The 11215-nt window shown below is 37.2% G+C and overlaps 1 protein-coding gene across 2 annotated transcripts in view; it reads left to right on the forward strand.

Moving 5' to 3' along the window:
* LOC114135141 (growth/differentiation factor 11-like) overlaps positions 1-7779 on the forward strand; it is a 31344-nt gene extending 23565 nt beyond the window's left edge. The window contains exon 3 of one of the 2 annotated variants that reach the window (XM_028002121.1): positions 3293-7779. In XM_028002121.1, the coding sequence (XP_027857922.1) occupies positions 3293-3673 (381 nt within the window). In that variant the 3' untranslated portion in view covers positions 3674-7779. The remainder of the gene's footprint in view (positions 1-3292) is intronic. The other variant, XM_028002122.1, reaches the window with a different exon arrangement.
* The last annotated feature ends 3436 nt before the right edge of the window (positions 7780-11215 follow it).

An 11215-nucleotide genomic window follows, 5' to 3' on the forward strand; every position in this document is an offset into this window, starting at 1 on the left:
ATTTAAATCCCTTTTTCTTTTTTTATCATTTAGATTCTTTTTTGCTTTACCTCTCAAACGAATAATGAAGAAACAAGATTAAGCAAAACAATCTTAGTTTTGTTGGATGCATTTGTAGACTGCTTTATAGATGGTGAAACTCTGGTTCTAGCATGACAAATGGGCCTGCACAAATGAGTTCAAACTTCGGCCTCTAAGCAAAAGCCATCGGTGAGCCATTAATCTAGTTCGAGTTACTGAACCTGACAGTTAAATACAACATCTTTGTTGAATTATGTAGGCCACTTACCCTAGTTAAGCAACGCCAAATATTTACCAAGTGGTTATTTGGGTCAGATCTCCAGAAAACATTAGAGGTCAGCTCTGGTGTCTTGGCCAATAAACTGCTGCCCTTTGAGCGCACAGCAGTGTGCTTTATTGTTCTTAACCAAAGACAATAATTAAATCCAAAACACAGGAGGGCATGTACGATAATATCACCAAACACAACAACCCAGAAAAGAACGAAGAGACAAACACGCCTTGATCTTCTGAGTGATTTTCCACAGTAAAAGCCAAGCCGACATGGTTTCACCCCAGCAGCTTATTTCCTCTTCTGAATGCATCACAGAAAGCTGCACTGCAGCCCAGCTGGAATCACTGAGGGCAGAAGGAGGCTTTGTAAAACAAACATGCTGAAGTAAAATATTTGATCTGCTCGCTGCTCCCAGAGGTCAAGGTTATGGTAGCCTGCAGATGACCTTATGGGTCAGAGGTCAGCTCAAGCATACACAGTGAGCCATTAGTGTGGGTAAAAGCTAGTTTCTGTCATTGCCCGTTGAATCAGAGAATCATTTTGCCTAAGTGTACCACAGAAAGTCATTTCTGCCTGCCTTTACAATGCCCAGGTCTGTGCTAATTGATAAAAATGTTTCTGCTCTCATTTCTAGGTTATTTATTGATTAATAGATTGCATGTAGTTGCTTATTACTTATTTTTTATTCGTTTATATCTAGTTATCTTGAACTATTCACTCTTTATTATTCACTCTTAGGTATATTTGTATTTTACAAACTTCATATTTATTACCTAATATGGAGTAGCTCTTAGCAAACAAACAATTTCCCCAAGCAATAAATAAATTCTATTCTATTCTATTCTATTCTTTCTTTTCTTTTCTTTTCTTTCCTTTTCTTTTCTTTTCTTTCCTATTCTATTTTATTCTATTCTATTCTATTCATTCAATTATTTCTAGTCTATTCTGTTCTTTCTATTCTATTCTATTCTATCAGCCCTCAAGCAGATTATTAAAAAATCACTAATTGATTAAATTTTACATTTTGTTAATTTCGCCAGTGAATAGGAAATACATTTAAAGTTTTTAAAAACAAATAAAAGCAAGAGAATGAGAAGCAAAATGAAACCTTCAATCTAAATGATGGACTCATCACTTATTATACTAACCTTAAAATAACATTACATTGGATTATAATGCAGAAAATACTCCATACATGAGCACATTAAGATAATCAGAATCACTTTTCAGAGAATTTATCTATAAAAATTACACGTTTTTCAGTTTTGTTATCACCACCTTTAAATTAATGTCTTTTTTTAAAGGTTTAATGGGAAGACATCCTCATGTATAAAAGTAAATCTGCTGTTTTTAGATTGATAATCCAGTTATTTTCTGTTGGACAATGTTTTACTGCAGTGCATGTTGATGAGGAAGGTGGAATTGGACCAATTTTTGTTTGTGATTCAGCATTGACCTTTGACTGAACTTTATTGTTGACTGAAGCTTTTGCCACTTATGGGTGTGAAGTTTCACTGCCAGGTCCAATAGTGGGTTGTGCTGTGCTTGTTTTCATTATTGGCTGTTAAAAATAGAAATGTGGATGATTTCACACCTGGAGTCTGGTGCTGATTTTTTGCTCTTGTACTTTCTAAGTGATAAATCTTGCAGATTTATCAGTTTCCTCGCGCACAATAGGAAAGTAAACATTTCTGTCTTTGCCTCCTCGGCAGCATCAACTGATATCAAATGTTTGGAAATGAACATGGCTTTGAAAGAGTTTTGGTTCTCTTCTTTTGTTTGATTTTCAGCATGCCACAGCTTCTCAATTAGATTTAAGTCTGGACTTTGACTAAGCCAATCTGATACATGTTTTTTTTTTTTTTTTTTTTTTTGCTTTTCAGAGCTGGACGTGGTAGTGCTACTTTAAATTCCTGTTCTGCATGATTTTAAGTGTTTCACTGAGTCTCAAAAGGTTTTTCCAAAAGCTTTTAGATTAATTATTGGTAAATGTGAGATGAACCTTGTGTCCAGATTGGAATCAATGGTTTTGACCTTTACATTGAGGCCATTTTTGCCTCAATGTAAAGGCCTGTTTCTTATTATTGAATCATGTGTTCTGAACTTAACAGAGGAAAGTCTGAAAGATGTGTTTCTGTTTTTTGTGAGATCCTGTATGATCTGTTGATATATTTCTGCAGTTATTTTGGTTGAACTGTTCTTCAGGGGACGGTTACCACGGCTCCATGTTTTGCTTCTTTGTGGATAATGACTCTCGCTTTGGTTTGCTGGAGTTTTGAAGCCTTAAAAATGAATTTGTAACACTTTACAAACTGATACATGTTGACAATTTCAAAGTTCTTTGATTCACAGTATGTTGTATTTATTTCGAGCTCTTCTAGCGACTTCATATAGTCATGCAGGTACTATATTTCTTTAGGTCTGACAGTAATCAGGCCTGAGTATTGTTAGTAAAACTGAACCAAACGTTGGCCTCATGCCAACTGATAGAAATAAATGAAGATGTGCTTCACAACGCTAGTTATAGCTGCAGATAATAATTGGTTATTCTGAATTTATAAGTATTTTGACTGTAGCCAAGCTGATATACAGCTACAGCATAGACAGTACGCCTAATTTTTGATCACTCAAACATGACCTCAACTGGGACTCATTTCCAACCTAATTTTAGCAATACATTTAACAAAAGATTTTCTAAAACAGACTCTATCCAATCACTATTTATTAAACATTTGTCTGAAGGCTTAAGAAGTGAGTTGAATAGTTAGGCATGATGCTGTAGGAGGATGTTTAGTTAACTGACTTTTTAGCAGAAAAATGGGAATCATACATTTGAAGAAAAGCTTTTACAAATATAATAAACCGCTGACTATTCTGGCTTTTTAAAAGATATTTAAAATTGTCACATCATTCTCTAGTGTTTTACTGTGTGGTTGTTCTCTTATAACCATTATTCTGTCTGTTATGCCCTCCCTGCCTCCCTCCCCCTGATTCCAGCAGCCGTTCCTGGAGGTGAAGGTCCTTGAGACCACCAAGCGTTCTCGGAGGAACCTCGGGTTGGACTGCGACGAGCACTCCACCGAATCTCGCTGCTGCCGCTACCCTCTGACCGTGGACTTCGAGGCGTTCGGCTGGGATTGGATCATTGCCCCCAAGCGTTATAAAGCCAACTACTGCTCCGGCCAGTGTGAGTACATGTTCATGCAGAAGTATCCGCACACCCACCTGGTGCAGCACGCCAACCCGCGCGGCTCCGCGGGGCCCTGCTGCACCCCGACCAAGATGTCCCCGATTAACATGCTTTATTTCAACGACAAGCAGCAGATCATTCATGGCAAGATCCCAGGGATGGTGGTGGATCGATGTGGATGCTCTTAGGCTGCAGACGGAGAGACACACACTTAAGTTCAGCCCCTGTTAAACCACCCAAAACCCCTATGGAGCTCTCTCCTCGGCACCAGATTTCACTTTTGCTCTGCCACAGAAACAACCTGCTGGGTTTCCATTTTTTCCAGTAATTAATTTGATTCTAACTGTATAAAAAAAAAGTTATAAATGAAAACAAGAATCAAAAAAAGAACTGAAGATGGAAATACAGTATATTATGAATGATTTGGGTCTGCTTGTGGAGCAGCCTCGGAAAACGGTGAGACAAAATTATGTTATAGAGTAAATGTTAGTTTTGTGATTTTTTTTATGGCATCTTTGTGAAGTGTCCAGGTTAGCGGAATGTGTTGACAGGTGACATGAGTATATTTCATTAAGCAGCGTCCGCTTTTAGGGGCCGTTCCAATATATTTAATTTTCATTTACATTCAGAAAATATTTGTATCCATTTAAGTGTTTGCATAGAAAAGGGGGCAGGATCAAAATCATTTTGCAATTCATAAATTTTTACAACAACTCAGTAGCCGCATTAAATAAAATAACAATAATAATAATAATAATAATAATAATAGTTGAGAAACAGTTTGGACAAATCCAAAATGTGTTTACAGATGTTTAGAGATCTCAAAAGTTGCCGAGATCCAAAACCAAACCAATTATTAACTGCTAATAATTGTGTAATACCCCAGAGAAAGATTTCTACAAATAGCTGTGAAACTTAATCTTGAAATAAATAAAAGCTAAAAAGTTAAACTGGTTCAATTCTGTCCCCCAAAGTAAATAAATTCTCAATAAAAGTAGATAATATTTGAACTCATTGAAATCTAAAAAGAAAACATCATGTAGATGCAAATGTAGATGTAGATTTGGAAGAGCAGAAAGTTCAGTAAGGCAAGATTACAAGGTGATTTTTCAACATTAAAGTAGAATATCACACTCAACTTCTCTTTTAAAACCGAGACATGCAATAAATGCACTGTTTCCTTATGAAAAGATGGTTAAAGCGAGATAATTAACACTATTACACAGTTCTGCTTACAGTGAGAAACTCACCATGAGTGTGGATGTCATGTTAATTTGGAGCTTATAAAAACGTGGTAGTTCATTATTCCAGTCATTAGCACACAAATAAGTGCCAAAGTTTTAATTTGTTTTACCTATCGATGTATTTTCTGTACATGAATAGGTGAAATGTGTACTTACACACTAATATTTAGCTGAATATTCTTTATCGAGATGCAGAAAACCACATACTTTTCTCCCCATCAACAAGCTTCTGGTACAGTTCTGTCAGAATATTGGACCACTCTTCTCACCACAATCAGTGGAGCTATTATTTTATTTTTATTTTATTTAATTACATTCCAGTATTGCGGTTCTAGCCATTTGAAAAACCTAAAGTTAGCCTGCTCTATCCCAGAACCAGAAACAACTCCATGGCATTATGCTGCCACCACCTTGCTTTTACAGGTGGTACAGTTTCCTCAACTTTTGAAAGGATCATCTTTCATCGGAGTCATTTTCTCATCTTTCACAAAAATAAAATGTGGGCGACAGCAAATTCAGCTTCCAGGTGTCAAATCTGGAGCAGGAGCTTCTTTCTTTCTCAGCATCCTTTCAGTCTGTGTTGATGTTAAACTTGATGCACTGTGAAAGGCGGTGCTGCTCTTCCTGCATCTTCCCATTTAAAATTAGCTTCCATCTTTCCTGTGTTGTTCTTATATTTTCTGACTTGTGTTCCTCCCTCTGACGGAGGCAGACTGGGTAAAAGAGCTGAGACATGGAGATGCTGTAAATGAGTGTTGCAACAGATCAAAGATCCAAAACACACATAAAAACTGGTTTTGCAATAGACAAAGAAGGCTTACATTAAGCTTCTGGGATGGCACCAACCCCAGTTTGATTGAAAATATATGAATTATGCTTCAACTCGGGGTTAAAACAACCAATTTAAATGAGCGCCACCAATTCTGCTTAGAAGAGGGGTCAAATGTTTTGCCAGAAGCTCTATGGCAAGAGGAAGCAATGTAGTTTCTCTACAATTTGCTGAGTGAGATTTAATCAAATATTAGTTAATGTAGGGATATATTAGGGCCAGTAAATTCTGAGAAAATTCACAATAAATTTAAACTTGTGCACCCAATTGTTTTTAAACTTACGAAAGTTGCCTTTTATATAATCGATCCACCCTGCAAAGTGAAAACGTACCGTTACTTGTGAAAATCAATGTGACATTCACGTCCACTGTGTTCATGAAAAAACTGTAAAACAGCTGAGAAACATATTTTATTTCTAGACGTTAACCTATTTCTACATGTTTGCATCTATGTAAGAAGAAAAAAAACACTTAAATGACAGAGGAGCATTAGCTACTTTACCCCTAAGTTAGCATTTTTTTCTTCAATGCTAGAGTGAGCAGTACTGCTGTTCTAAAAAATTATTATAACTGTTATTATTACCATAACTAAGACAAAAACAAAAAAAAACACCTGGTCTGCAACATTTAAAAAAAATAAATAAATCAAGATACTGGCTTTACAACCAGCTTTTGTTTAGCGAACATATTGGATTGCATTTTGAAATGCCCCCATCCATCATCATCATCATCATCATCATCATCATCATCATCATCATCGTCACAATAGAGAAAATAATGTTAGTGCTTAAACAGAGTAGATTAGTTTGCTCGAAGCTTGTCTTTGTCTCCTGGATGTCGAAGCAAAGATATCCTTTTGTTATAAAAACGAAAGCACTATGCTGTTGGATAAAGTGAGAGCCTTCTGACATTATAAATAAATGATATATGTATATATTAAAAAAAAAAAGGGGGTTACAAAAACCCTTTTGGGGGGCACTCTACCTTACCAACAATAAATTTTGCACTATGGGACGTTCATGGCGTGAGGAGCTGAAGTGTTGTTTGCGTTTTACCAAGCACAAGAGAGCTTGTACAGTATAGGATAAAAAAAATAAATATTCATGCTTCTGGTGATAAACCATCGAGTAGAGAAGTTTTCACTTCTTTTTGATACCATCACACTTTCCTGACTTTGTCTGAAGCGGGGGCCTGTCCATACACTCACACACTTCGATTCAATCTGGAACCTGGATGTACTGTAACGGCAGCCTTAAAGGCCTCTGTTCCCACTTGTCATGTGTGTAATATATGTCTGGATCTATGGAAATGCTTTAACTGGAAATGGCCCACCCATCAACCTTAATTTGTTATTGTGTTAGGAAGATTGAGAATTGTTAACTTAACGTGTCATCTGTCTTGTATCTTTTTTTTTTTTTTTTGCTTTTATGTGTGTTGTAAGTGAGAGCAGCCATTCAAATAAAAAAAAAAATGGGAGTATCCAGGGATCGTTAGCCAAAGTAGAGGACGACAAGTTATGTGCCGTAACCTTTGTGATTGCAGGAATATGCTAGAACACTTCAAAGGGAGGAAAAGGCTGGTTTAGGGGCTGTGGTTAAAAAATAAAGAAAGAAAAAATCAACTGATCGGTTATTTATTACTTACAATGCATTTCCAAGTCTGTCTACCTCACTTTAGTCTTCAAGTTTTGTCTTTTTTTTCCAGAAAAATGAAGAGTCAACATAAAAACGCATAAGAGCCACATCCCCTCCAAAAATTTCAACGTAAAGCACAGGGTCCCGTTGCTCTCAGGTTCAGGCTAAGTTGCTGACAGAGTGACTGACGGTCATGCATGGTCAAAGGAAAAAATAATAATAATAATAGCTGTGCTCACCTCTGGGGTTTGACTACGTTCAAAGCTGTTGAGAGTTTTGTTTTAGTGTTTTTAAACTTGTTTGTCTGAGAGTTTTGTTTTCATATAAATATATGAGAGTAACAAATATCTATGTAAATACAACCGAAATGTTAACTTTTATCATGTTTTGGACAGGTTCGCCGCTTCTAACTGTGTCTCTCTCTTTTCCCCTTCATACCTGTTCTTTGTGTAGTGAAAAAGAAAGGAAATCACCCCATCTCTGTAGTTTAATGGATGTGCGTATGAATAACTGTATTATTATTTTTGCCTTTTGTTGTTTATTTACTGTCATTTTCTTTTGTACAATAAATCATTTATTTAGCTTAAGTGGGTTGCATTGTGTTGTGTTTTTCTTCTCAGTGTTGTGCGCTTAGGCAAAGATTTTACTTTAGTAGGAATAAAAACAAAGAGAAGATAAATTCACTTTACTCCACATGTAATAATAATAACCTAGCAACTCTATTGTGTTAAACAAAACTGTAGAGTAATTTTGGGAAATATAAATATATACACATACAGACAGATAAGTGGTGGTTTTGTGAGTTCCTTCTTTTTTTTAGCCCAGTCCAAAGGTTGAAGCTAAAACAACTTTGTAATTAAATGCAAGGAAGTAGTTAATTTTTTAATAATGTTTTGATGTCAGAAGACACATGAATATTGATATTCTTATAAATGAATCAAATTTGGCTTTTTAGGTGTTTCTATAAGAAAGTAGGCAGTTTTAAAACACCTTTCTGACACAGTAACAGAGTTTAAAGTTGGACTTTTAGAAAACAATCCGCAGTGCCACATATGGTGTGATGACTCTCATGAAGTCAGACCATCGAAGGAAACCCAGCTGCTGATTGTGCAAAAAAATAACGTTCACCAGATATGAAAATATGTTGTTTACTACGGTTTTTACTTCTTATTTGTCTGCTCCTGTTGATTAGGATATTAAATAACTCAATAGCTGCCTTGTCAGTAACTAAACTAGACTAAAAGTGAGACATCAATTCTGTAAAGTGGGAGGGTCAGGGGGTATTTTCCAGGCACATAGTGGCATTTTATAGTACAATCAAGTGACTATTTACTTTCAGTTGTTATGGAAATGCTGCATCAAAAATAATTTGACTTTGGATCATCTCCGTATTTGATGTCTTGACTTGGGACTGTCTCTTTAAGAAGCTTCTTCTCTTTCCGACACTCCAGCTACAAACTACAGCTGTGTAGTTTGTATGACTACACAGCTGTAGTTTGTATGATGAACTCAGCAGACACAAAAGCGTTTGCTAATTGCTGCAGCTGCTAGTCTATAGGAGCTGAGTGTGGACGCCAGAGGAGATTCAAGGATTCCTCAAACATGCATGAAAGAATTAAAGCAACAGTCCAGGTAGGTTTTTGATGAGGGAATAACATTATAACATTATGCAAAGCTCAAAAAAGTTGATTTTGCTCAATCCTGGCTCTGTTTGAGGTCATACCACAATTTCTCAATTAGAGTGAAATCTTAACTTTGGCAGGACCAAAACAAATCCTTCATTTTGATTTTTTTGTTTCTTTGTAAATTATTCAGAGGTGAACTTCCTGGTGTACTTTGGATCAATGTACCAAGTTAGCGAATCCCAATTCTTGAAGTTTGGGACTCAACACTGATATGGTGATGTCCTAATCCTCAATGCAACAATGAAAATGAGTGTCAAGAAAAACAATGTCCAACAATGACCAGAGTCAGGCTGAATCTCAATCACTTCACTAATTAAAAAGACTGAAAACTAAACGTTGATATTAACAGATCTGAATGTCCTGTGGATCCTTACATGTCGAACGTTTCTTGTTGTTGTTGTTGCAGTGTAATTAATTAACATTTCATACTTTAAATATAAAGTTCATATTTCTGCAAAGCTGAGAGACTCAAAAGCATGCACTCTACCTTAAACCACCGGTTGCATCGTTATTATTAGACAACAGTAACAGGCAGTGGAAGTGGCAGGAAGCAAAACCAGTGCGAGGCTAATTGGTGTAAGAGAGCACTCAGAGGACAAAGGTTTAGTGTTGGAGTTTCTGCTTGCCATTATTTGGATTTCATATAAGATCCAGTCTGACCCAATTAATATGCCACCTGATAGGAGGGCCTCTCATCAACCTAATTTAGAGAATCAATAGGAGACAAATGAGAGTGAGAGCAAAGCTCTTTACGCATGCAAACAAAGACTACCCAGTACAAGCTCGAGGAGCCCGATGCCAGCAATGACATAAACCTTTTGACAAATTCTCACTGGACATAAACAAACATTCACACAGTCTCCTGCCCCTTAAGTGCATCAATGTGCTGTACACGTCATCAGTCATACTCGCCCTGTGTAGACAAGGGAGGACATTGATGGCTGGTTTTATTGTTTTGGCACATAAGGAGCGGTTGTACAAGTTGAACATGAAGTGTTAGCAGTTGAATGCATCACCCCGAGCCTCCTCACTGCTAACGTGATGAACTCTGACCTGCCTTCATTGAATTTAGATGCGTGTTGAGGAAAAAGAAGTACAGTACAATAGGAATATTGAATATGTTACAAAGCAGTCATGAAAAGACGCTGGGAGCCGAGTTTTTAGGAGAAATATAGCCATAAAGTTCAGAGAGAGGGTGAGTTGGGACAACACTGAAACGCTGGTGGACAAAGTCATCAGTAACACCTTTTGTCCAGCTCAGTTACTGCTGAGAGTGGGTAAATGTGCAAGAAAGATCAAATTAGCCAATGATGCTTTCATAACAATAAAGTAAACAGAGACAAGAGACACGAGTAGATCATGAACAAAACTAATATTTACTTTTGTTCACTAAACAAAACTAAAATCTTACTTTACTTCTGATTTCTATCCTCATATTTTGAAGCAAGCTTGGTGCATTTCAAGTATTGCTGCTACAGATGGTTGCATACTGCAACAGTGGCCTCTTTATGCATTTTTTTTTTTTTTTTTTGTGCAAACCTGCATTGACCGAAGCACACAGTTGTCCTCTGAAGTTCGGTTGCAGCTTCCGTGAATGACAGCTGTCACTCTTTTGTGCTCCCAGCACACCATCTGCTTCTGGGGCTGACAATTGCTGGCTCTGCCACAGATGGTGCGAGCTGCAGCCATGCCGGGGCATGTTTCTGCATCATCCGGCAGACCCTGCAAGCGTACCCGCTAATAAGATGACCACCCATACCCTGAGGGATTTCCTTTCCCACCATCCGGCAAAACTAGGACCAGGTCTAAATTATAGTCGAGGCTGATTATTAGCAAGACAGATGGGTGAAGTAGAATGAGTGTCAAACTGTGTGGTGTGTTTATAAATCCTTGGAGAAGAATAATTTAGACAACTTGAAGGACATAACCTGTTGGTAAAAATAGAACAATTTAAAGCATGTTCATTCATTTGCTTTACTTGGTGAAATTAAAAAATTGCAGCCATCATAGAACTTAAGAGAAGTACATTTATGTCAGATGAAGTAGAGAATGTGGAATAATGAACATGACTGTATGTTTTTGGCTTTCATGACAGCTTAAATTTGTTGAAACAAAAATCCATCCATATTTTGTGTTCTGCTTTTCCAAGATTGGGTCACAGAGGCAACAGGTTCAGGAGCGAACCCCAGACATTCCTCTCCCCAAAGCTCAGTCTGGGGGCCCGTTCCCAGGACAGATGGGACGTTTAGTCCCTCTAACGAGTTCTGGGTCTTCCCCATAAAACCTCCAAAGTGAAGCACCCATCTCAACAACTCATTTCGGCCACTTGTATCCAGGA

The sequence above is a fragment of the Xiphophorus couchianus genome, chromosome 20, assembly GCF_001444195.1.
Source record: "Xiphophorus couchianus chromosome 20, X_couchianus-1.0, whole genome shotgun sequence".
Taxonomy (NCBI): Eukaryota; Metazoa; Chordata; class Actinopteri; order Cyprinodontiformes; family Poeciliidae; genus Xiphophorus; species Xiphophorus couchianus.